Here is a 27759-nt window from a genome sequence, read left to right on the forward strand (position 1 = left end):
AGTGAACACATGTCACCTATGTCACTAAATGTTAGCAGAACTGCTTTGCTCGCAAGATGGCTGAAAGGATGACTATTTGTTCTTTCCTCAAAGTAAGCAAATGCTTCCTGAAATGGAAAAGCCACACATGAGACACAAACACTGCCATCATTTACCTACACAACATTTGGTGCACTTTTTATTTGGAAGATTTACCTACCAAAGCTACGACTTCACTCAAACACACAACTTTATTTGTCTTGGCCCTCATCTAACTCTGACTTCATCTTCATCTAACTCTGACTTCATCTTCATCTAACTCTGACTTCATCTTCATCTAACTCTGACTTCATCTTCATCTAACTCTGACTTCATCTTCATCTAACTCTGACTTCATCTTCATCTAACTCTGACTTCTTCATCTTCATCTAACTCTGACTTCTTCATCTTCATCTAATTCTGACTTCTTCATCTTCATCTAACTCTGACTTCTTCATCTTCATCTAACTCTGACTTCATCTTCATCTAACTCTGACTTCTTCATCTTCATCTAACTCTGACTTCATCTTCATCTAACTCTGACTTCATCTTCATCTAACTCTGACTTCTTCATCTTCATCTAACTCTGACTTCATCTTCATCTAACTCTGACTTCATCTTCATCTAACTCTGACTTCATCTTCATCTAACTCTGACTTCATCTTCATCTAACTCTGACTTCATCTTCATCTAACTCTGACTTCATCTTCATCTAACTCTGACTTCATCTTCATCTAACTCTGACTTCATCTTCATCTAACTCTGACTTCTTCATCTTCATCTAACTCTGACTTCTTCATCTTCATCTAATTCTGACTTCTTCATCTTCATCTAACTCTGACTTCTTCATCTTCATCTAACTCTGACTTCATCTTCATCTAACTCTGACTTCTTCATCTTCATCTAACTCTGACTTCATCTTCATCTAACTCTGACTTCATCTTCATCTAACTCTGACTTCTTCATCTTCATCTAACTCTGACTTCATCTTCATCTAACTCTGACTTCATCTTCATCTAACTCTGACTTCATCTTCATCTAACTCTGACTTCATCTTCATCTAACTCTGACTTCATCTTCATCTAACTCTGACTTCATCTTCATCTAACTCTGACTTCATCTTCATCTAACTCTGACTTCATCTTCATCTAACTCTGACTTCTTCATCTTCATCTAACTCTGACTTCTTCATCTTCATCTAATTCTGACTTCTTCATCTTCATCTAACTCTGACTTCTTCATCTTCATCTAACTCTGACTTCATCTTCATCTAACTCTGACTTCTTCATCTTCATCTAACTCTGACTTCATCTTCATCTAACTCTGACTTCATCTTCATCTAACTCTGACTTCATCTTCATCTAACTCTGACTTCATCTTCATCTAACTCTGACTTCATCTTCATCTAACTCTGACTTCATCTTCATCTAACTCTGACTTCTTCATCTTCATCTAACTCTGACTTCTTCATCTTCATCTAATTCTGACTTCTTCATCTTCATCTAACTCTGACTTCTTCATCTTCATCTAACTCTGACTTCATCTTCATCTAACTCTGACTTCTTCATCTTCATCTAACTCTGACTTCATCTTCATCTAACTCTGACTTCATCTTCATCTAACTCTGACTTCATCTTCATCTAACTCTGACTTCATCTTCATCTAACTCTGACTTCTTCATCTTCATCTAACTCTGACTTCTTCATCTTCATCTAATTCTGACTTCTTCATCTTCATCTAACTCTGACTTCTTCATCTTCATCAAACTCTGTCTTCATCTTCATCTAACTCTGACTTCTTCATCTTCATCTAACTCTGACTTCTTCATCTTCATCTAATTCTGACTTCTTCATCTTCATCTAACTCTGACTTCTTCATCTTCATCAAACTCTGTCTTCATCTTCATCTAACTCTGACTTCTTCATCTTCATCTAACTCTGACTTCTTCATCTTCATCTAACTCTGACTTCTTGGCAGTCTGACCCCTGTGCAAAGTTGCAAACACACCACTGATGCCACACTGACCCCTAGTGGTGTCCTCTCAGAACTGCGTTGTCAAATTATTTTTTCCACCAGGCTACACTCACCTGTCTTGACTCACCTGCCTTGACTCACATATGAAGTTGAAGTGCCATCCCATTCCTAACCCATAGGGTTCAATATGACCTTTTGCATCTATTACAGCTTCAACTCTTCTGGGAAGGCTGTCCACAAGGTTGCAGAGTGTCTTTATAGCAACTTTCCACCATTCTTCCATTGGTGAGGTCACACACTGATGTTGGTGGAGAAGGCCTGGCTCTCAGTCTCCGTTCTAATTCATCCCAAAGGTGTTCTATTGGGTTCAGGTCAGGACTCTGTGCAGGCCGGTCAAGTTCATCCACACCAGACTTTATGGACCTTGCTTTGTGCACAGTCATGTTGGAAGAAGAAGGGGTCTGCTCCAAACTGTTCACACAAGGTTGGGAGCATGGAATTGTCCAAAATGTTTTGGTATCCTGGAGCGTTTATAGTTCATTTCACTGGAACTAAGGGGCCAAGCCCAACTCCTGGAAAAACAACCCCACACCATAATTCCTCCTCCACCAAATGTCACACTGGGCACATTGCAGTCCAAAATGTAGCGTTCTCCTGGCAACCTCCAAACCCAGACTGGTCCATCAGATTTCCAGATGAAAAAGCGTGATTCATCACTCCAGAGAAGGCATCTCCACTGCTCTAGAGTCCAGTGGTGATGTCCTTTACACCACTGCATCCCATGCTTTGCATTGGACTTGGTGATGTATGGCTTAGATGCAGCTGCTCGGCCATGGAAACCCATTCCATGCAACTCTCTGCGTACTGTACGTGGGCTAATTGGAAGGTGACATGAAGTCTGTAGCAAGTGACTGTGCAGAAAGTCTTTGCACTATGCTGACCTCTCTGTCACTTTACCACTTGGTGGCTGAGTTGCTGTTGTTCCCAAACTCTTCAATTTTCTTAGAATAAAGTTGACTTTGGAATATTTAGGAGCGAGGACATTTCACGACTGGATTTGTTGCACAGGTGGCATCCTGTGACAGTTCCACGCTGGAAATCACTGAGAGCGGCCCATTCTTTCACAAGAAACAGTCTCCATGCCTAAGTGCTTGTTTTGATACACCTGTGATTAGTGATTAGGACACCTGATTCTCATCATTTGGATGGCTGGCCGAATACTTTTGGCAATATAGTGTAGTGTATATAGTCCTCTGACAAAAATGACCTCCCCACAGGCCATCCATGTTGGTGTCTTTATAAATAGATTTAATTGGTTCTGATTCAGGACATTATACAAAAAATTGGTCACATTGATAAGAAAAAGCTGCAGTCTCTTCCTTGTTGTGCAGTCAAATACTCCACTTGCTTTTGCATCTTCCTGAAAAGACAGAAATGGAGATGCTTCATATTCGGACAACTCTACTATTGTGTTTGTCGCCATCTTTCTGTTGCAAATGGCATGACAGAGTGATCTGCATTCGCTCACAATGTTGTTTTGAAATCATGGGGGGGGTTGCTTCATTTCCAGATTCAACCATGACTTTCTCACCTTGTTATTTAGGTGGCACAACGCCGAGCGGGTTTTCAGGTGGCTTGCGACAGTCCTCAAGCGAGTCAGGAAGCGGCGTACCACTAGTCTCAGGCAGGAGAAGACACAAGCCACACCCCAGGATGGGACCGCTGCTGTAGAGGAGCATGGCAGCCAAGGAGATGGCTCCATTGGGACTGGAAGGCAGGAGCGTGCTGACCAGACAGCCCAGTCGGAAACACAAGTTGACCAGCGACACACAACGCTGTCTGCCAGTAGAGAGATACATTACACCAATATTGAATCAGGCTGGCGCTATCAATCAATCATCAGTCATGACGCCACCTCACAACCGTGGGGAACAGCTCGATGCTGTACAGAGCCAAGATGAAGATGGTGGCCAGGATGCAGAATTTGCCGATTAGCGCAAAACTCATCACCAGCGTGGCGTCACCTGCAGAAGAAACACCTGATCAAAAAGTCATCATTACCTATTTAAGACATGTTGAAATGCTTCATCAGAAGCATGTTGGCCTGACAAACAATCCTGGGTGATGGTAGAAAGCTCACATTGGTATCTGGACAGCATCAGGGACAGCAGGCAGGAAGTGCCACTGAGGAACAGAGTCAGCATGCTCATTGGTCGCCGTCCCAGTCGCACCAGAGGGATGAGCAGGCATGGGGTCTCTGATAGACCCGAGAAGAACTGGGCACAGTAGATGCTCACGCCAAAGGAGCCGATGTTCATACAAATGCCAAAGTACGTCAGCGCAGAGGCAGCACTGACCAATGGAAACAGTTGAACACAATATGGACCAATGAGAAAGCTGCAGTGTTACGTCACTACCAGACTGCCCAGACACACCTTCTCCTCATTCAATGCCTTTACTTTATTTTCATGACTAACATTGTAGATTGTCACATCAAAACTATGAATAAACACAGGACGCCTCTTCCTCCTATCCAGGAGATGGCAAAAAGCCGCTGCCTGACCAGGGCTCAGAAAATCTGCAGAGACTCCTCCCACCCCCACCAAGGACTGTTTCCACTGCTGGACTCTAGAAAGAAGTTCCACACGCTCCGTAGCAGAACCTCCAGATTGTGTAACAGCTTCTTCCCTCAGGCTGTAAGACTCTTGAACGCATCATAATAATCCCCTCAATTCCCCCAAAAATGTATTAACTGTCTGGAATATAAAGACAATATAACATACATCCATAAACCTGCAACATATTTATCTGTACAGTCATCTATCTTCTTTCGTAAATGCAAACACTCTGCACCTTCTTGCTCTTTTATCCTGCACTCCAACCAGATAATTCCTTCTTATCTGTACTGTAAAGTTCACATTTGAATGTCAAAAAGGAAGTCAAAGTCTAATTTGGAGTTAGTTATGTACTTAACAAAAAAAGGTGAAATAACTGAAAACATGTTTTATATTCTATCCCATTTTCTACCGCTTATTCCCTTCAGGGTAGCGGGGGGGCACTGGAGCCTATCTCAGCTAGTTTCTTCAAAATAGCCACCTTTTGTTCTGATTACTGCTTTGCCCACTCTTGGCATTCTCTCCATGAGCTTCAAGCACACCTGTGAAGTGAACACCATTTCAGGTGACTACCTCTTGAAGCTCATGGAGAGAATGCCAAGAGTGTGCAAAGCAGTGATCAGAGCAAAGGGTGGCTATTTTGAAGACACTAGAATATAAAACATGTTTTTGTTAAGTACATAAGTCCACATGTGTTCATTGATAGTTTGATGTGACAATCTACAATGTAAATAGTCATGAAGATAAAGACTGAATGAGGAGAAACATAAAGGACTAATATTTAGCTCTCAAATAAGTCATTAACAGTCAATTTGCCAGTGAGGCAATCATGTGTAGCAAAAGAAAGAGGAAGTGTGAGAAGAAGAGGAATGACCTGAGGTAGCTCATGATGCAGAGTCGCAGCAGAACCGTGGGGTGTTTGAGGAGGTTGAGGTCACATGTGAGGTCACCGTGTCCAGGGGGAAGATCTTTTGAAGCCTCTGCAGCTTTCTGCTGCTGCAACCAGTCTGAGCCCAAAAGCTGCTCACACACGCAAACATTATTAAAACAGCAGGAAGTTTCTGGACTTTACTTTGGCACTAGATCAGGGTAGTCCAAAGTGCGGCCCGGGCGACATGAAGCTGGATTTGTATTGGCCCACGACACATTCTAAAGCAGGGGTCCCCAAACTAAGGCCCGCGGGCCAGATACAGCCCGCTAGTGTCAAAATCCAGTCTGCGGGAAGTCCCAGGTAAAAAAAAAAAAAAAAAGAATGTACATTTTTTGATTATTATTTCTTAAAATCTGTGCTTTGTAATCCATTTTCTACTGCTTGTTACTCTCAGAGTCTCCTAGCCGCTCGTGCAAGTCATGTTGTCTAAAAATGCATTTTCCAATCGATAAAGTGACATCGTGCTTGTCAGTGGCAGGCGAAGAATACATACCGATATATATATATATATATATATATATATATATATATATATATATATATATATATATATATATATATATATATATATATATATGTCTTAATAAGGTTATCCAAAAAATAGTGCTCGATACCGTAGTAGAGCGCAATATATGTATGTGTGGGGAAAAAAATCACAAGACTATTTCATCTCTACAGGCCTGTTTCATGAGGGGGGTACCCTCAATCGTCAGGAGATTTTAATGGGAGCATTCGCATACCATGGTTTATATAGGGCACAGAGTGGGTGGGTACAGGCTGGCCTAGGGGCGTGGTGATTGGCTCATGTGTTACCTAGGAGGTGTTTCCGTCTATGGCGGCATGTTGTTACAATTTCGCTGCGCTTGTTGAGGGATGACAGGTCTGGACGGTAAATAATAAACAGTTTCTCTTTCAAGCATAGGTTGCATCTTTTATTACCACTATTGTAAGGTGTGCTGGATGCAAGAATTTGCCATGTTATTGAATATTCAACATTATTGTCTTTGAGGTCCCAAATGTGTTTGCTGAGTTCTGTGGTATTTCGCAGGTTTTTGTTCCTGAAAGAAGCCTTGTGGTTGTTCCATCTGGTTTTGAATTCACCCTCGGTTAATCCTACATATGTGTCGGATGTGTTAATGTCCTTGCGTATTACCTTAGATTGGTAGACAACTGATGTTTGTAAGCACCCCCCGTTGAGAGGGCAATCAGGTTTCTTTCGACCAAAAAGCCCTTGATGAAAGCAGATACAATTTCACCCTCACCTATGAACCCACGCCAGGAAACCAGCCAAAAAAGAACAGAAAACGAAGCGGCATCATCTGGTACAACCCCCCATACAGCAAAAACGTCTCAACGAACATTGGACACAAATTCCTCAATCTGATTGACAAACACTTTCCCAAAGACAACAACCTAAGAAAAGTATTCAACAAGAACAACATCAAATTGAGCTACAGCTGCATGAACAATATACGACAAATCATCTCAAACCACAACAAAACAATTGCAAATGAGCCGTCGACCCCCAGTCAGAACGACTCCAAAACCAACAAAGCATGTAACTGTCGAAAGAAACCTGATTGCCCTCTCAACGGGGGGTGCTTACAAACATCAGTTGTCTACCAATCTAAGGTAATACGCAAGGACATTAACACATCCGACACATATGTAGATTAACCGAGGGAGAATTCAAAACCAGATGGAACAATCACAAGGCTTCTTTCAGGAACAAAAACCTGCGAAATACCACAGAACTCAGCAAACACATTTGGGACCTCAAAGACAATAATGTTGAATATTCAATAACATGGCAAATTCTTGCATCCAGCACACCTTACAATAGTGGTAATAAAAGATGCAACCTATGCTTGAAAGAGAAACTGTTTATTATTTACCGTCCAGACCTGTCATCCCTCAACAAGCGCAGCGAAATTGTAACAACATGCCGCCATAGACGGAAACACCTCCTAGGTAACACATGAGCCAATCACCACGCCCCTAGGCCAGCCTGTACCCACCCACTCTGTGCCCTATACAAACCATGGTATGCGAATGCTCCCATTAAAATCTCCTGACGATTGAGGGTACCCCCCCTCATGAAACAGGCCTGTAGAGATGAAATAGTCTTGTGATTTTTTTCCCCACACATACATATATATATATATATCAGTGACGTGCAGTCACTAGAGGCAGGTGAGGCAGGGCCTCACCTGTCATCATGGAAAGAAAAAAAAAATGTAAAAAGAAAAAAAAATTTTTAAATTGTTATATGTATCCAGTGATTATACTATAAAGTTATTTTCCATTTAACTTCACCAGTTTTAGATTATTTTTATTCAAAATCGCTGAATTTTCACATTTGCCGTTCAAATACTGAGAAGAGACGGTGCGGTGAACAGCAGCCAGTTGAGGCACGTCACTCAGTGCCTCAACATGGATTGCGCAATGACTGGGCTAACTGCTGGCCTGCTGTGCAGTGAGACCGTATTGCTATATGAATTATATTATACATTTCCATAGTTTAGTTAGCTGAGGTATATAATGTACAGTGTATTTTGTCAACAACTGTATGTGTGTAAAGTATTTCTTGTGCTGAGCGATCATAAAACGGCTGCAAAAGACGCACTGGCTGAGGCTCGCCTCCTGCACCCCCGCTGTTATGCCCGTTTGATTGTGGACTATTACTGACACCTTGTGGCGATGGGAAATGTTGCGCGTCATTAGTTTGGGCACTTCCGGTTTACGATCTTAGTCCAGTTTATGAGACAATGAGAGTCACACAAGTTGTGTTAGCTCTTACAAGCCGTGGAAAATATAAGTGGGTAAGTAAACTGTTTGACTTGTTTATGTGGCTCAATATGAAGGTGGAAAGTGGCTAAATTTGATAGTAAGATGTGTATTGAAAAAACGATTTTTGTGCACTAATTTAATGGATGTTTGAGGACTTAAAATGGCTGCCGGTCGCATATTTCCACCATAGAAGTAGTTTCAACGCTCAGCAGTATTTGTTTGGTGATAATGCTGTATATTTGTGTAAAGCTAATGTTTACATATTGTGTATTACATTTCAGTATGTTGGTTGAATCATATAGCTTATACATTTGTCATTGTGTGTATTTCAGTTTTACAAATATCCATCCATTTTCTACCGCTTATTCCCTGCAGACTGCAGGTGTACCTAATTCACAACTCTTCCAACACGAACATTATTGTTTTTGCACTTTTTGGCTTCTTATTAAATAACTTTTGTAACCTATTTTCATGGGCTTTCCTCTTTGTGATGTTAAGTTCCTGTTATGCGCTGTTATACAGTATATGCCTTGAGCTCTTATTTTGAAGGCGCTAAGAGCGGAAGTGATGTCACGTTGCGGAGGTTTTTGAAAGAAGGTAAATAAAGTGGTCCTCGTGTAAACTGGAGCCTCCATATTTGTTATTTTGTAGTTTCATACAGTATAGGCCACATTTATAAACCCTCGGTTACACTTTTTTAAATAGATTCAATCTTGCACGTGGAAAGTTGAAGTGAGGGCTTTAGTTGCGGCGCATGGACTTCATTTATAAGTAAAGGTAAGACCATAATAACGTTTTTTTTATTAAATGTGCTTTTTTGTGTGCTACAGTTTGTATGTGTAAAGTTAAAGTTAAGTTAAAGTAGCAATGATTGTCACACACACACTAGGTGTAATGAAATTTGTCCTCTGCATTTGACCCATCCCCTTGATCACCCCCTGGGAGGTGAGGGGAGCAGTGGGCAGCAGCGGCGCCGCGCCTGGGAATCATTTTTGGTGATTTAACCCCCAATTCCAAGCCTTGATGCTGAGTGCCAAGCAGGGAAGAATGCTGGTATGAGCTTTTAAACATAACCCGTTAACTGCTGCCAATCAAATGGTGAATAAGATACTCTTTAGGGTTCATATGTTTGTAAATCTGACTGTGATGAAGTCAGTGCCTCACCAGCCATCAACCTCACCGCACGTCACTGATATATACATATATATATATATATATATATATGTCTTAATAAGGTTATCCAAAAAATAGTGCTCGATACCGTAGTAGAGCGCAATATATGTATGTGTGGGGAAAAAAAAAAACATCACACCTTACTGGACAGAAGCATCACCAAATCATACAAAAAAGCACAACCCAACACCTTACAGAACATCCACCTGGAAAATAAAAGGATCGCGGCTGAACTGGACATTGAGGACAGGGTGGACGCCACAGCCAACAAGGAAGCCTTCATCACATTGAAGGATCACAAACCCAACTTCGCAAATAACCCAACATGCCGACTAATAAACCCAACTAAATCTGAAATAGGAAAAATCAGGAAAAGAATCCTGGACAGAGTCAACACAAAAATCAAGGACAAAACACCACTCAACCAATGGAGAAATACAGCAGCAGTAATCAAATGGTTCAACAACATCCAAGACAAACAATAGCACAACTTTATCTCCTTTGATATCGAAGAATTTTACCCTTCCATCACGCAAGACCTACTGACTCAAGCACTAGACTTCGCCTCAGACTACGACTCAATCACAGGCAACGAAAGAAACATCATCATCCACGCAAAAAACTCCATTCTCATCCACAACAGTACACCATGGCAAAAAAAGAACAATGCAACATTTGACGTCACTATGGGAAGTTTTGACGGAGCAGAAACGTGTGAACTCGTTGGGAGTTTCCTCCTCTCCCAGCTCGCTAGCCTCAATCTGAACCTTGGTATTTACCGTGATGACGGACTGGCAGTGTGTCGCGCCTCGCCAAGGAGCAGCGAGAATACCAAGAAGCGCATATGCCAAATTTTCAAAGAGAACGGCCTACGGATCACGATTGAAGCCAACAAGCAAACCGTCAACTTTCTTGACGTCACTTTCAACCTGAGAAATCACAGCTACCAACCATTCACGAAACCCAACACAACACTCCAATACGTGCACCATGACAGCAACCACCCACCCACCACCACGAAAAGAATACCTACCGGAATTAATAAAAGGCTATCGATGCTGTCATCTAGCAAAGCTGAATTTGACCAAGCAACCCCCCCGTACCAAAAAGCCCTTGATGAAAGCGGATACAATTTCACCCTCACCTATGAACCCACGCCTGGAAACCAGCCAAAAAAGAACAGAAAACGAAACGACATATCTGGTACAACCCCCCATACAGCAAAAACGTCTCAACTAACATTGGACACAAATTCCTCAATCTGATTGACAAACACTTTCCCAAAGACAACACCCTAAGAAAAGTATTCAACAAGAACAACATTAAATTGAGCTACAGCTGTATGAACAATATACGACAAATTATCTCAAACCACAACAAAACAATTGCAAATGAGCCGTCAGCCCCCGGACAGAGCGACTCCAAAACCAACAAAGGCTGCAACTGTCGAAAGAAACCTTATTGCCCTCTCAACGGGGGGTGCTTACAAACATCAGTTGTCTACCAATCTAAGGTAACACGCAAGGACATTAACACATCCGACACATATGTAGGATTAACCGAGGGAGAATTCAAAACCAGATGGAACAATCACAAGGCTTCTTTCAGGAACCAAAACCTGCGGAATACCACAGAACTCAGCAAACACATTTGGGACCTCAAAGACAATAATGTTGAATATTCAATAACATGGCAAATTCTTGCATCCAGCACACCTTACAATAGTGGTAATAAAAGATGCAACCTATGCTTGAAAGAGAAACTGTTTATTATTTACCGTCCAGACCTGTCATCCCTCAACAAGCGCAGCGAAATTGTAACAGCATGCCGCCATAGACGGAAACACCTCCTAGGTAACACATGAGCCAATCACCACGCCCCTACACCAGCCTGTACCCACCCACTCTGTGCCCTATATAAACCATGGTATGTGAATGCTCCCATTAAAATCTCCTGATGATTGAGGGAACCCCCCCTCATGAAACAGGCCTGTAGAGATGAAATAGTCTTGTGATTTTTTTTCCCACACATACATATATATATATATATATATGTATATATATATATATATATATATATATATATATATATATATATATATATATATATATATATATATATATATATATAGGGCAGCACGGTGGAAGAGGGGTTAGTGCGTCTGCCTCACAATACGAAGGTCCTGAGTAGTCTTGGGTTCAATCCTGGGCTTGGGATCTTTCTGTGTGGAGTTTGCATGTTCTCCCCGTGACTGCGTGGGTTCCCTCCGGGTACTCCGGCTTCCTCCCACCTCCAGAGACATGCACCTGGGGATAGGTTGATTGGCAACACTAAATGGTCCCTAGTGTGTGAATGTTGTCTGTCTATCTGTGTTGGCCCTGTGATGAGGTGGCGACTTGTCCAGGGTGTACACCGCCTTCCGCCCGATTGTAGCTGAGATAGGCTCCAGCGCCCCGTGACTCCAAAGGGAATAAGCGGTAGAAAATGGATGGATGGATGGATATATATACATATATATACATATATATATGTATTTCATTTTTGTATTTTGTGTGTGTGTGTGTGTGTGTGTGTGTGTGTGTGTGTGTGTGTGTGTGTGTGTATCTACCAAGTCCACGCACTGCTTGTCTGCCACACCTTTGCTACGGTAATGGTCAAGAAGACTTATTCTCTTCATTAACATCAACCAGCTTGGAGACTCTGGAATTGAACTGCAAGGACAAACAGAAAGAAAGGTTGTTGACACCTGAGGAGGGAAAGCTCCTAATCCAAGTGATGAAGAGGAAGAGCCAGGTGGAGGAAGGAGTTACAGCACACACTAGTAGAGTGGCAGGCAAATGAGCTGTGGAAGAGCCAGGGACAGGTGAAGCTTGGTCCAGGTGGGGCTGAGCCATGCGAGCAGAGGTCCGACCATAGTCCCAAGACTGAAGCAGAAGCCTAAAAAGGCTGGGGGCCACAGGCGGGCGGAGGGCCCCGTCCATTCCACAGCTGTAATGTACAAGCAGGAGGAAGTGATGTCTGATCCATTAGGAGATGATACATTGTGTCATCAACTGCTACACACAAGTGTCATCAACTGCTACACATAAGAAAATAGAGAAGTTAGCTTCTAAGTCAGCATGTCAAAGTGATTTTAGATCAGGGGCCACATGGAGAAAAATCTACTGCCGGGAGGGCCGGCACGATAAATTCAAAATAAAGACAACTTCCGATTGTTTTCTTTGTTAAAAAATAGAACAATTACAAAGACTTGTTGTGGTTAATAGTATATATACTTTATTTGTTATTGATATTTTCTGAATAAATGATGTGATCATGTTCATCAGTCAACTCATTGGTGTTCATTTTCAATCCATCAAGATAAAAAGAATAATATCAAAATCAAATTGCAGGCTGTTATTTATGTAGTTTGATCATTTTCCTCCACTGATGTACTAACATGTGCTTTATATTCTACATAGATACAAATAATGGCTATTGCGACATCTAGTGGACACATTTAGAACAGCTGTTTCTTTCATTCAAACATTTCAGGTTCATTTTTATACTGAGCAATCTCATCCCGTGGGCCAGATAAGACCTGTTCGTGGGCCTGATCCGGCCCTCGGGCCGTACGTTTGACACCCTGTTCTAAGTAGTTAAACTACATACATTTACCTCCATCTTACACCTTACACATTTCATTCTTAATCTGCAGTCATCAAAAAGTAGTTTGCTAGTAAGTGTTAAATGATTGAACTCTGAACATTGTGTCCTTGAAGGTGGTCCAACTTCCGTGTTTTGTGCTCACCAACTTGCTCCCATAAATGCATTTAAATAAAGATTTACTCGACAGAATTCATCAGATTAATCACACTTATGAGTTTTGACTAATCGCAATCAAAACAATAAATGACCTGCTTGAATAATATCAAGTAACTCTAAAGAGGACCTATGATGGCATTCATGGAAACATTGAAGGAAATCAGTCCTGCAATAGAAGCAGCTGCACTGTTGGCACGGACAACTGAGACATTAGAGCGGTATGGCGTCAGAGGGTTGGTCTTAGAGCAGTATGGCGTCAGAGGGTTGGTCTTAGAGCGGTATGGTGTCAGAGGGTTGGTCTTAGAGCGGTATGGCATTAGAGGGTTGGTCTTAGAGCGGTATGGTGTCAGAGGGTTGGTCTTAGAGCGGTATGGCGTCAGAGGGTTGGTCTTAAAGCGGTATGGCGTCAGAGGGTTGGTCTTAGAGCGGTATGGCGTCAGAGGGTTGGTCTTAGCAGGATGGTCACGTGACTAGTTGTTTGGTGACCATGTTGGCAGGATGGTCACATGACTAGTTGTTTGGTGACAAACACATCAAGTCACGTGACCATCCTGCCAACATGGTCACCAAACAGGTGACATTTTGATCAAAGAAGCGCCATCACATGTTATGTAGACCACAAGGAAGTCTTTGAAATGTAGAACAAAATGATCTTCATATGATCCTTGAATTAGTGATGTTGTCAAAGCGACTGGAAGATGAAATGTGATTCCTGAAGACCAAACCATTTTGTATCAGAGGACGTCACACTTTCACAAACATGTGCAGAGTTTGAAGAAGATGAACTGTCCTGACTCCAGCATGCTGCCTGAGGTGATGCATGTGGAGAAAGCCTCTGACAGGATGGAGTGGGCTTATTTGTTTGCAAGTTTGGATTCGGACCAAATCTTACATCTTGGATCAAAGTCCAATAGACCTCACCACAAGTCTCCAGAATCACAAACATCAAATAATGAACCATTCATTATTTCATCCAAATGACCAAATAAAGAGGAACCTGTCAGGGTTGACCCCTCAGCCCGTGATTATTCACTCTGGCCATAGAACTGTTATCATTACCACAAATAAGTGGTATTCACAGAGGTGGGCAGGAACTTACTAACGTTCATATGTGACACCTTCTTAAATGTATTGCTAATGCTCTGAGAATGTCAAATACATTCCTGGGTATAAACTGAAGGAGTGTTACCCAATTAATGACCTGGGTGTATTTAGCGTGCGTATGCACAAAAACCTGCTGGACGCACTTTTCCACAGCAAAGCTTAGATGTATCAAGGGTGAACTGAGGTGCATATTTTGGCGACACGCAGAGGTGATGCTGGGTAAGTGACTTGCATGGACACTTCAGAAAACCACTGTCAGTAACTACAGTTGGTCGCTACATCTGTAAGTGCAAGTTAAAACTCTACTATGCAAATTGAAAGCCATTTATCAACAACACCCAGAAACGCTTCGCTGGGCCTGAGCTCATCTAAGATGGACTGATGCAAAGTGGAAAAGTGTTCTGTGGTCTGATGAGTTCACATTTTAAATTGTTTTTGGAAAATGTTGATGTCGTGTCCTCCAAACCAAAGAGGAAAAGAACCATCCGGATTGTTCTAGGGTGAAAGTGTAAAAGGCAGCATGTGTGATGGTATGGGGGTGTATTAGTGGCCAAGGCATGGGTAACTTACACATCTGTGAAGGCACCATTAATGCTGAAAGGTACATACAGCTTTTGGAGCAACATATGTTGTTATCATGGACGCCCCTGCTTATTTCAGCAAGACAATGCCAAGCCAAGTGTTACATCAACGTGGCTTCATAGTAAAAGAGTGCGGGTACTAGACTGGCCGGCCTGTAGTCCAGACATTGAAAATGTGTGAAGGCTAAAATATGAGAAGGGAGACTGTTGAACAACTTAAACTGTACATCAAGCAAGAATGGGAAAGAATAACACTTCAAAAATGTGTCTCCTCAGTTCCCAAATCTTTACTGAGTTTTGTTTAAAGGAAAGGCCATGTAACACACTGGTAAAAATGCCATTAAATTCTAACTTCATGATTATTTGCATAAAAAAAATGAGTTTGTCAGTGTGAACATGAAAGATCTTGTCTTTGCAGTCTATTCAATTGAATATAAGTTGAAAAGGATTTGTTGTATTCTCTTTTTATTGACCATTTACACAACCTGACAACTTCACTGCTTTTGTCGTTTGTAATATTGAAGTTGAAAGATGTGGTAGAAATAAAGTCATTGGTGACTTGAGAAGCAGCATGAAAAAGAACAACATAGAAGCTGACAAAGACGTAGACTGGAGTCTCTCCTTCAACCATCACTTACCCTTCTATCTGTTGGGGGGTTTCAACCCGGGTCAAAGGTCAACAGATTACAAGTGGCTTTATCAGGGACATGTGACTCTTTATCAGACCAATGAGCTTGTGACATAAAAGGAGCCGCACACACACACACACACACACACACACACACACACACACACACACACACACACACACACACACACACACACACACACACACACACACACCCAGAGTGAAGGAGCAGATGTTAATGCAGCAGCAACACACGCCTGTCAGACAGCGGATGGCGAGGAAGAGGAATGGCTGAGGAAGAATGGCGGGCACCACGCCACACACAGCGTGCATGCACACACACACCAGCAGCACAGGGCGCCTCCCGTACCTGTACACACACACACACACACACACACACACACACACACACACACACACACACACACACACACACACACGACATACATGTTGGCTGAAGTGTGTTGTTTTTACAGTAACATGTTGGTCAAACACACATTTTACCTGTCAGACAGAGGACCACCCATCAGCGTTCCAAGCAGGAGACCCACCATGAAGGCAGTTTGGCCATAAGACAACCACTGAGTCCTGCACAGTGACTGACATAAGACATAAGACATCAGACATAAGACATAAGACAACCACTGAGTCCTGCACAGTGACTGACATAAGATATAAGACATAAGACATAAGACAACCACTGAGTCCTGCACAGTGACTGACATAAGACATAAGACATAAGACATAAGACATAAGACAACCACTGAGTCCTGCACAGTGACTGACATAAGACATAAGACATAAGACATAAGACATAAGACAACCACTGAGTCCTGCACAGTGACTGACATAAGACATAAGACATCAGACATAAGACATAAGACAACCACTGAGTCCTGCACAGTGACTGACATAAGATATAAGACATAAGACATAAGACAACCACTGAGTCCTGCACAGTGACTGACATAAGACATAAGACATAAGACATAAGACATAAGACAACCACTGAGTCCTGCACAGTGACTGACATAAGATATAAGACATAAGACATAAGACAACCACTGAGTCCTGCACAGTGACTGACATAAGACATAAGACATAAGACAACCACTGAGTCCTGCACAGTGACTGACATAAGATATAAGACATAAGACATAAGACAACCACTGAGTCCTGCACAGTGACTGACATAAGACATAAGACATAAGACATAAGACAACCACTGAGTCCTGCACAGTGACTGACATAAGATATAAGACATAAGACATAAGACATAAGACATAAGACATAAGACAACCACTGAGTCCTGCACAGTGACTGACATAAGACATAAGACATAAGACATAAGACATAAGACAACCACTGAGTCCTGCACAGTGACTGACATAAGACATAAGACATAAGACATAAGACAAGCACTGAGTGAGTGACACACACATCATATGTCAATCTCTCTTTGCAACTCTGAGGCTGAACAAACTTTGATGGTATTGCTCCAACAGGAGTTTTGCTACGTGTCCAGAGGACCACAAAAGTCGAGTGGAACCTCCAAAGCTCAACACTAGGGTTGCAAAGGGGTGGAAAGTTTACGGTAAATTTCCGGAAACTTTCCAGAAATTTACCAAGGGAAGTTAAGCTCGGGAAGTTTGGAAATATTGAACATTTTTGGATTATTCAAAGTTGGACAGCGTCTATGGGAATGAATGGGAATTCATGGGAATGAATGGGAATATATGGGAATGAATGTGAATATATGGGAATGAATGGGAATATATGTGAATGAATGTGAATATATGGGAATGAATGTGAATATATGGGAATGAATGTGAATATATGTGAATGAATGTGAATATATGTGAATGAATGGGAATATATGGGAATGAATGTGAATATATGGGAATGAATGTGAATATATGGGAATGAATGTGAATATATGGGAATGAATGTGAATATATGTGAATGAATGTGAATATATGTGAATGAATGGGAATATATGGGAATGAATGTGAATATATGGGAATGAATGTGAATATATGGGAATGAATGGGAATATATGGGAATGAATGTGAATATATGGGAATGAATGTGAATATACGGGAATGAATGTGAATATATGGGAATGAATGTGAATATATGGGAATGAATGTGAATATATGGGAATGAATGTGAATATACGGGAATGAATGTGAATATATGGGAATGAATGTGAATATACGGGAATGAATGTGAATATATGGGAATGAATGTGAATATATGGGAATGAATGTGAATATACGGGAATGAATGTGAATATATGGGAATGAATGTGAATATACGGGAATGAATGTGAATATATGGGAATGAATGTGAATATACGGGAATGAATGTGAATATATGGGAATGAATGTGAATATATGGGAATGAATGGGAATATATGGGAATGAATGTGAATATATGGGAATGAATGTGAATATACGGGAATGAATGTGAATATATGGGAATGAATGTGAATATACGGGAATGAATGTGAATATATGGGAATGAATGTGAATATATGGGAATGAATGTGAATATATGGGAATGAATGTGAATATACGGGAATGAATGTGAATATATGGGAATGAATGTGAATATATGGGAATGAATGTGAATATATGTGAATGAATGGGAATATACGGGAATGAATGTGAATATATGGGAATGAATGTGAATATATGGGAATGAATGTGAATATATGGGAATGAATGTGAATATACGGGAATGAATGTGAATATATGGGAATGAATGTGAATATATGGGAATGAATGTGAATATATGTGAATGAATGGGAATATACGGGAATTAATGTGAATATATGGGAATGAATGTGAATATATGGGAATGAATGTGAATATATGGGAATGAATGTGAATATATGGGAATGAATGTGAATATATGGGAATGAATGTGAATATATGGGAATGAATGTGAATATATGGGAATGAATGTGAATATATGGGAATGAATGTGAATATATGGGAATGAATGTGAATATATGGGAATGAATGGGAATGAATGGGAATTAATGGGAATAAATGGGAATGAATGTGAATATATGGGAATGAATGGGAATATATGGGAATGAATGGGGAATGACAACAATGATATATTATTGGGCACTTGTCTATATGCTGCTGCATCTTTGACGTAGCTCTTTGCACAGTATTTGCAAATGTACACCACCTTTCTGCCTACATTGGTTGGGGTGAAATGTCTCCACACATCACATGAAATATATTTACCCCATCAACACTTACCTGACTGGATGAAGTCCTTGGGCTCAAATACTAGTGTGGCCTCAATATTCCTGCTGTAGTGCGGAGCATGCTGGGAATGATCTGGGCATGTGATGGAGGAATGCACAGTGCAGGGTGGAAATTTGCATTAAATCAGGTAGTTTTAGCTAATAATCATGCTGCAAGATCTAGCGTGTTGCATTCAATGTTTATTCACATTCATTTCCATGAATTCCCGTGAATTCCCATATATTCCCATTAATTCCCAATGAAAGTTTCCAACTTTGAATATTCCCGAAATTTTGCAACCCTACTCAACACACCCCATTTCATGATGCTGGTTAGTTTTATTAGTCTAAAAATAAATACATAAATAATCATGGGAAATAAGGTAAAGCAAATTGCATCCTCACATTTGTAGGTGAGGTTTTCATACATTACAGAAATATGTCAATCATTAAATTTGTGTATGTAATTGACACAAAAACATGTTATGGCTAACATTGTACTGAGTGGACACACCCCTACCTATGTCCTTGCCATCACAAGAAGACGCAACAAACTTAAAAAGCAAAGAATGTTTCGCATGTCATCACTCATGATGATCATTAGAAAAAAAGTTTGCAATGACTTTCAACTATTGGTGTTCCACCTCTAGGTGGGTAATCACTCTATTGGTGTTCCACCTGTAGGTGGGTAATGACTCTATTGGTGTTCCACCTGTAGGTGGGTAATGACTCTATTGGTGTTCCACCTGTAGGTGGGTAATGACTCTATTGGTGTTCCACCTGTAGGTGGGTAATGACTCTATTGGTGTTCCACCTGTAGGTGGGTAATCACTCTATTGGTGTTCCACCTGTAGGTGGGTAATGACTCTATTGGTGTTCCACCTGTAGGTGGGTAATCACTCTATTGGTGTTCCACCTGTAGGTGGGTAATGACTCTATTGGTGTTCCACCTGTAGGTGGGTAATCACTCTATTGGTGTTCCACCTGTAGGTGTGTAATGACTCTATTGGTGTTCCACCTGTAGGTGGGTAATGACTCAGTGCTGTCACGACACAACATAGTCCTCTGAAACAAAGAGTATAGCGTCTCTGCTAACATTTGAGACACACAATAAGGTTGAAGTTTGACAAAACGTGCTTTGTTGACTTGAACTTTTGAAAAGTCACCAGTAAATGTCCACGCCAGTAGCATGACCCAATAGCACAATCAAATATTAACAAAAACTGTCTGTGCAGTGTATGATTTATTTTCTCTCAAAACCACGTTTGAGATGATCTACTCACGCTCTGCTCAAAACCGTTGCTCTTCCAATCAGGTTCGTCCCCTAAAAGTTCTGCTTGGTTACCCTCCGTCCTTTTTCCGGCGAGTGTTCGTGCGAAGTGTGTGACGTTGCCATGGTGACAGTTAGTCTTGACCACCGCGATGGTAAAAATGTCGAGAAAGAAAAGGAAAGAGTTAAAAAAGAAGATGAGCGACAGACGCCAGAAGACGGACAGCTGAAACGGAGACATGGTGAGTAGCGTCCTTCCTTCAGTGTGGACCAGGAGCGCTTCAGGAGCCCGGTGGGACGTGACTGCCTCAGCCAGGGTTATCTGTCATCTGGACATTTGCTCCTTAAAGGTTCTTTGAAAAATGTAGACTTTGCCTTGACCTTCGCCCTCTTTTCCTTATAAAGAGAGGAGGAGGAGGGCCACTGCTGTGTTCATTTGCAAGTTCAGCAACATGTTCTTCCACCCCAGGCACGTACCCAGGTAGACCCCTAGTGGTGCTTATGTACGGTTCATGCCCAGGTAGACCCCTAGTGGTGCTTATGTACGGTTCATGCCCAGGTAGACCCCTAGTGGTGCTCATGTACGGTTCATGCCCAGGTAGACCCCTAGTGGTGCTCATGTACAGTTCATACCCAGGTAGACCCCTAGTGGTGCTCATGTACGGTTCATGCCCAGGTAGACCCCTAGTGGTGCTCATGTACGGTTCATACCCAGGTAGACCCCTAGTGGTGCTCATGTACGGTTCATGCCCAGGTAGACCCCTAGTGGTGCTCATGTACAGTTCATACCCAGGTAGACCCCTAGTGGTGCTCATGTACAGTTCATACCCAGGTAGACCCCTAGTGGTGCTCATGTACGGTTCATGCCCAGGTAGACCCCTAGTGGTGCTCATGTACAGTTCATACCCAGGTAGACCCCTAGTGGTGCTCATGTGCGGTTCATGCCCAGGTAGACCCCTAGTGGTGCTCATGTACAGTTCATTTTGTGTTTTTGTAATGTGCCTAGGACCAATGACAAACGGGCCACGGGCCACAGATGGCCCCTCTGCTACACTTTGAGCACTCATGTATGGTTCATGCTCATGTACAGTTCATACCCATGTAGACCCCTAGTGGTGCTCATGTACGGTTCATGCCCAGGTAGACCCCGAGTGGTGCTCATGTACAGTTCATACACAGGTAGACCCCTAGTGGTGCTCATGTAAAGTTCATACCCAGGTAGACCCCTAGTGGTGCTCATGTGCGGTTCATGCCCAGGTAGACCCCTAGTGGTGCTCATGTACAGTTCATTTTGTGTTTTTGTAATGTGCCTAGGACCAATGACAAACAGGCCACGGGCCACAGATGGCCCCTCTGCTACACTTTGAGCACTCATGTATGGTTCATGCTCATGTACAGTTCATACCCATGTAGACCCCTAGTGGTGCTCATGTACGGTTCATGCCCAGGTAGACCCCGAGTGGTGCTCATGTACGGTTCATGCCCAGGTAGACCCCTAGTGGTGCTCATGTACGGTTCATACCCAGGTAGACCCCTAGTGGTGCTCATGTACGGTTCATGCCCAGGTAGACCCCTAGTGGTGCTCATGTACAGTTCATACCCAGGTAGACCCCTAGTGGTGCTCATGTACGGTTCATGCCCAGGTAGACCCCTAGTGGTGCTCATGTACGGTTCATGCCCAGGTAGACCCCTAGTGGTGCTCATGTACGGTTCATACCCAGGTAGACCCCTAGTGGTGCTCATGTACGGTTCATGCCCAGGTAGACCCCTAGTGGTGCTCATGTACGGTTCATACCCAGGTAGACCCCTAGTGGTGCTCATGTACGGTTCATGCCCAGGTAGACCCCTAGTGGTGCTTATGTACGGTTCATGCCCAGGTAGACCCCTAGTGGTGCTCATGTACGGTTCATGCCCAGGTAGACCCCTAGTGGTGCTTATGTACGGTTCATGCCCAGGTAGACCCCGAGTGGTGCTCATGTACAGTTCATACCCAGGTAGACCCCTAGTGGTGCTCATGTACAGTTCATGCCCAGGTAGACCCCTAGTGGTGCTCATGTACAGTTCATGCCCAGGTAGACCCCTAGTGGTGCTTATGTACAGTTCATACCCAGGTAGACCCCTAGTGGTGCTCATGTACGGTTCATGCCCAGGTAGACCCCGAGTGGTGCTCATGTACAGTTCATGCCCAGGTAGACCCCTAGTGGTGCTTATGTACGGTTCATGCCCAGGTAGACCCCGAGTGGTGCTCATGTACAGTTCATACCCAGGTAGACCCCTAGTGGTGTTTATGTACGGTTCATGCCCAGGTAGACCCCTAGTGGTGCTTATGTACGGTTCATGCCCTGGTAGACCCCTAGTGGTGCTTATGTACGGTTCATGCCCAGGTAGACCCCTAGTGGTGCTTATGTACGATTCATACCCAGGTAGACCCCTAGTGGTGCTTATGTACGGTTCATGCCCAGGTAGACCCCTAGTGGTGCTCATGTACGGTTCATACCCAGGTAGACCCCTAGTGGTGCTTATGTACGGTTCATGCCCAGGTAGACCCCTAGTGGTGCTCATGTACAGTTCATACCCAGGTAGACCCCTAGTGGTGCTTATGTACGGTTCATGCCCAGGTAGGTTTATGGCCACTAAAGTCCTAGTAATGTAGTGTTATTGTTCCTCCTATGGTCACATATAGGACACGTATCAGCTTACATCAGTTCCAGAAATAGTCAAAAAGTCAAAAAAATAGCACCTGGCAGCTTTTTACTTTGTGATTAGGAGGGATAAACAGGGAAGTCCTTTTCTAGTCCCCGCCTTCTTTTATCATATATGATACATGACAATGTTTACTTTTGTATATAAATCAGCACAATATCCTTATTTTTTAGCAATATTCACAGGATCTAGTATTTTTTTATTTTTTTATTTTTTTTTATTTTTTTTGTCCTGTCCAGCTTCTACGGGCTCTAGTATTTGGTTTGTTGGCTTCCTGTAGCTCGCCTGCAACAGCAACCTTACAGTTTGTGGAAAACAGCAGTGAGGAGCAAGTGCTCATGGGAAATGGAGTCTTTATCGTTAGCTTCACCCACTAAAATCATTAGCATTTCCAGAAAGTCTCCACAGTCCCTATAAAAATGACGAAAACAATAATGTTGATTTATTCAGAAGTGTCATTAAATAGTTTTGTTTCAGAAATGAAAATAGAAAAAATGGCCCTAAATTTGGTTTTGATTTGCAGTTCAGAATTGGAAATAGAATCAACACACGGACTGCAACTCATTTGGTAAAAGTCCCTAAGAGGAGTTTGTTTAAGCACAAACCCTTTTTTGCTCAAAAATGGCAGAATGGGCAACTTTTCAGGTATGGGTTCTTGAGAATTTGATGTGTGTCCCATCATGACAGACTTTTCAGGTTTGGGTTCTTGAGACTTTGATGTGTGTCCCATCATGACAGACTTTATAGGTATGGGTTCTTGAGACTTTGATGTGTGTCCCCTCATGACAGACTTTATAGGTATGGGTTCTTGAGACTTTGATGTGTGTCCCATCATGACAGACTTTATAGGTATGGGTTCTTGAGACTTTGATGTGTGTCCCCTCATGACAGACTTTATAGGTATGGGTTCTTGAGACTTTGATGTGTGTCCCATCATGACAGACTTTATAGGTATGGGTTCTTGAGACTTTGATGTGTGTCCCCTCATGACAGACTTTATAGGTATGGGTTCTTGAGACTTTGATGTGTGTCCCATCATGACAGACTTTATAGGTATGGGTTCTTGAGACTTTGATGCGTGTCCCATCATGACAGACTTTTCAGGTATGTGTTCTTGAGACTTTGATGCGTGTCCCATCATGACAGACTTTTCAGGTTTGGGTTCTTGAGACTTTGATGCGTGTCCCATCATGACAGACTTTTCAGGTTTGGGTTCTTGAGACTTTGATGCGTGTCCCATCATGACAGACTTTTCAGGTTTGGGTTCTTGAGACTTTGATGCGTGTCCCATCATGACAGACTTTTCAGGTTTGGGTTCTTGAGACTTTGATGCGTGTCCCATCATGACAGACTTTTCAGGTATGTGTTCTTGAGACTTTGATGCGTGTCCCATCATGACAGACTTTTCAGGTTTGGGTTCTTGAGACTTTGATGCGTGTCCCATCATGACAGACTTTTCAGGTTTGGGTTCTTGAGACTTTGATGCGTGTCCCATCATGACAGACTTTTCAGGTTTGGGTTCTTGAGACTTTGATGCGTGTCCCATCATGACAGACTTTTCAGGTTTGGGTTCTTGAGACTTTGATGCGTGTCCCATCATGACAGACTTTTCAGGTTTGGGTTCTTGAGACTTTGATGCGTGTCCCATCATGACAGACTTTTCAGGTATGGGTTCTTGAGACTTTGATGCGTGTCCCATCATGACAGACTTTTCAGGTTTGGGTTCTTGAGACTTTGATGCGTGTCCCATCATGACAGACTTTTCAGGTATGGGTTCTTGAGACTTTGATGCGTGTCCCATCATGACAGACTTTTCAGGTATGGGTTCTTGAGACTTTGATGTGTGTCCCATCATGACAGACTTTTCAGGTATGGGTTCTTGAGACTTTGATGTGTGTCCCATCATGACAGACGTCTCCTGTGATTTTTGTGTGGATAAGTGAAACTGGTGGGAAGGGTTACTTTTTTCTCATTTTAAAGGTGGCTAGAGTGTTGTGTTTTATTGTTCTTTTGCCTTCCTTTCTATTTTATGTTTGCATTTTCCCTGCATTTTTGTTCAGCTCACTCTTCCACGGTGATGGGGCGGACCTTGAGGCACACCTGCAGCTAATCAGTTCTTGGACCAGACAGCTGTGCCTTGCTGGTTATTGTTTCCTGTTCCTTCCGCGTCGCATGCGTTTGCTTGACCTCCAAGTCCTGGTATGTTTTTTAGCCCTAATTATACGTCCTCCCTGAGGTAAGGAAGATGTCTATTGTGGACTTTTCCTTTGCTCCGTGTGCCCGGGCCCTTCCCCTTGCCGACCTCTGAGGTTCTTGCTTATTGCCTATGTTATACGTTGTGCGTTTCTGCCCCATCACCTTTTGTTAACCTTTTGGGACTTAAAGATTCTCCTTTTTTGATTCCATCTTGTCTCCCGTCTCTGCATTCTGGGGTCAACATTTTGACCAAGTCCTAACACAATAACCAGCCAGATCATGGACCTCGCGGAGACCAACACGGTCAAGATGGCACTGCGCCAACAGGCAATCCAACGATCCAACGGTCCAGCTGAATCTTCCTCTACCCGCAGACATTCCGTCTCTCCCCCGCTGAGAGGAATCGCCGCCTTCGTTTGCAGCTGTGTTTATATTGCAGCCAAGCTCAACATCTCATCGCACACCGTCCTCTTCGCCCGGCTTGCTGTCGCACTCAAGCTACACTCTTCTCGATCCTGATCTCCAGCGACCGACTCTGCTCCTCGACTGCCAGCTACAGGTCAGATGTTGTCTAGAGTTCAACTCTGGAGTACACTTGCCTGGGATAAGGATCAGCGATTGGACATTAGGGCTCTCATTGACTCTGGTGCTGATGATACATTTTATTGATGAATCAGTCATTAAGCGTTTTTCCACACCTGTTTCTAAATTACCTAAACCTAGAGTTGTCCAATTTCTTGACAAAGGCCACCTGGCGAGCGTAACCCATCAGTCTAATCCCTTATCCCTTTAATTATCTGGTAACCACTTAGAATCTAATTTTCTAGTCATTCCCTCTCGTCCTGCTCCTATTGTGTCCCTGCTTACCTGGCTAGCTAAACACAACCCTCATATCGACTGTTAAAGTTAAAGTCTCAGCGATTGTCACACGCACACTGGGTGTGGTGAAATTTGTACAGGTGATCTATGTTCCCATCCTCACCTATGGTCATGAGCTTTGGGTTATGACTGAAAGGACAAGATCACGGGTACAGGCGGCCGAAATGAGTTTCCTTGGCTGGGTGGCGGGGCTCTCCCTTAGAGATAGGGTGAGACGCTCCGTCATCCGGGAGGAGCTCAAAGTAATCAGAAGTACTTTATTAATCCCCAAGGGGAAATTAAGTTGCTGCTCCTCCACATGGAGAGGAGCCAGATGAGGTGGTTCGGGCATCTGGTCAGGATGCCAGCCGAACGCCTCCCTAGGGAGGTGTTTAGGGCACGTCTGGCCGGTAGGAGGCCATGAGGAAGACCCAGGACACGTATGTCTCCCGGCTGGCCTGGGAACGCCTCGGGATCCCCCGGGAGAAGCTGGACCAAGTATGTTCACATTAGCTTGCTAGCATGCTAGTGCATAAAGCATAAATCCAAATGTTAAAAAAGGCCATACTGCTGATTGTAAACCTGAATATCTTCTATTTGTCTTGTTTCTCACACTACAGATAATCTAATAAGTGAAACTGGTGGGAAGGGTTACTTTTCTTTCTCATTTTAAAGGTGGCTAGAATGTTGTGTTTTAATGTTCTTTTGACTTCCCTTTTATTTTATGTCTGCATTTTCTCTTGACAAAGGCCACCTGGAGAGCGTAACCCATCAGTCTAATCCCTTATCCCTTTAATAATTATTCACTTATTAGATTATCTGTAGTGTGAGAAACAAGACAAATAGAAGATATTCAGGTTTACAATCAGCTGCATGGCCTTTTTTAACATTTGGATTTAAGAATTCCTAAGAATTCACGGACATTCAAGTGGGAGTCATCTGCCATGAGAACACAGATGAACTACACCTCTCATCATCCTCCAGGGCAGCCTTGTAAATGACTCTTGTTTGACTTTACCTATGCACTCCACCTGCAGTACCGGAAATGCTTGAACAGCACTTGAACATTGGACCTTATTCAGCAAGTAATGCATACATGAGGTCAAAGAGCTTCAAAAAGGTTGAAAAGCTACAGAATGAGTTTGCAGGTGAGAGACATTTACTATTTCTCTAAATTGTTGCACAATTAGACTGAAGCAATTATTATTGGAATGGAGTTAATACTGTATGTCTAGCAGTTATGGTAAATGGGTTATACTTGTATAGCGCTTTTCTACCTTCAAGGTACTCAAAGCGCTTTGACACTATTTCCACATTCACCCATTCACACACACATTCACACACTGATGGCCGGAGCTGCCATGCAAGGCCCTAACAACCACCCATCAGGAGCAAGGGTGACGTGTCTTGTTCAAGGACACAATGGACATGACTAGAATGGTGGAAGCTGGGGATCGAACCAGGAACCCTCGTGTTGCTGGCACGGCCACACCGTTCATTTTACTGAAATGATTCTTCATGTTACACTTCTGAGAATGTTAGTTTTTTTACCAACTCTGGTCCTCACTGCAGTTGTTTTTCATTCCTAATTTGTTGCTTTGTTGTTTTCAATAAAAAGATCAAAAGTACTGCATTGTGTGGTCATTGACAAACTAGGATCTTAAGTGCGTTTGACTCATAATATTACGTTCTGACTAACGTGCTTTTAAGTAGGCTCCAGAATTGTTTCCTATTGTCAGGGACTGCTGTCGCTCTTGTAGCCCAAGATGCAGAGATGGCAGGCGTAGCACAGGAAAACATGACTTTAATGTCAAAAAAACAAATAGTGCACATGCAGGGAAAACAGGAA

At 42.7% G+C, this 27759-nt stretch overlaps 1 protein-coding gene and 1 long non-coding RNA gene across 6 annotated transcripts; one reads left to right on the forward strand and one right to left on the reverse strand.

Moving 5' to 3' along the window:
• Window positions 1-20501, reverse strand: LOC133571115 (solute carrier family 22 member 6). 5 transcript variants are annotated; one of them, XR_009810278.2, is made up of 11 exons: window positions 20167-20501; window positions 16123-16217; window positions 15834-15988; window positions 12321-12489; window positions 12110-12212; window positions 5482-5627; window positions 4133-4344; window positions 3908-4016; window positions 3584-3827; window positions 2120-3412; window positions 1-107 (listed from the first exon to the last, which is right to left on the reverse strand). XR_009810278.2 is itself a non-coding variant. In XM_061924188.2 (10 exons), exons 1-10 carry the CDS (start codon window positions 20392-20394, stop codon window positions 3164-3166), a joined length of 1710 nt encoding a protein of 569 aa, XP_061780172.1. In that variant the 5' UTR covers window positions 20395-20501; the 3' UTR covers window positions 1930-3163. The 5 variants fall into 5 exon arrangements, 2 of the variants coding, with proteins under 2 accessions (XP_061780172.1, XP_061780174.1); XR_009810279.2 differs by lacking the exon at window positions 15834-15988 and having other exon boundaries at window positions 12319-12489; XM_061924188.2 differs by lacking the exon at window positions 1-107 and having other exon boundaries at window positions 1930-3412.
• Window positions 20181-27538, forward strand: LOC133571116 (uncharacterized). Its single transcript, XR_009810281.1, has 2 exons — window positions 20181-20395; window positions 24917-27538. It is a non-coding gene; the product is annotated as an uncharacterized lncRNA (long non-coding RNA).
• The last annotated feature ends 221 nt before the right edge of the window (window positions 27539-27759 follow it).

This window comes from Nerophis lumbriciformis, linkage group LG28 (assembly GCF_033978685.3).
Source record: "Nerophis lumbriciformis linkage group LG28, RoL_Nlum_v2.1, whole genome shotgun sequence".
Lineage (NCBI taxonomy): Eukaryota > Metazoa > Chordata > Actinopteri > Syngnathiformes > Syngnathidae > Nerophis > Nerophis lumbriciformis.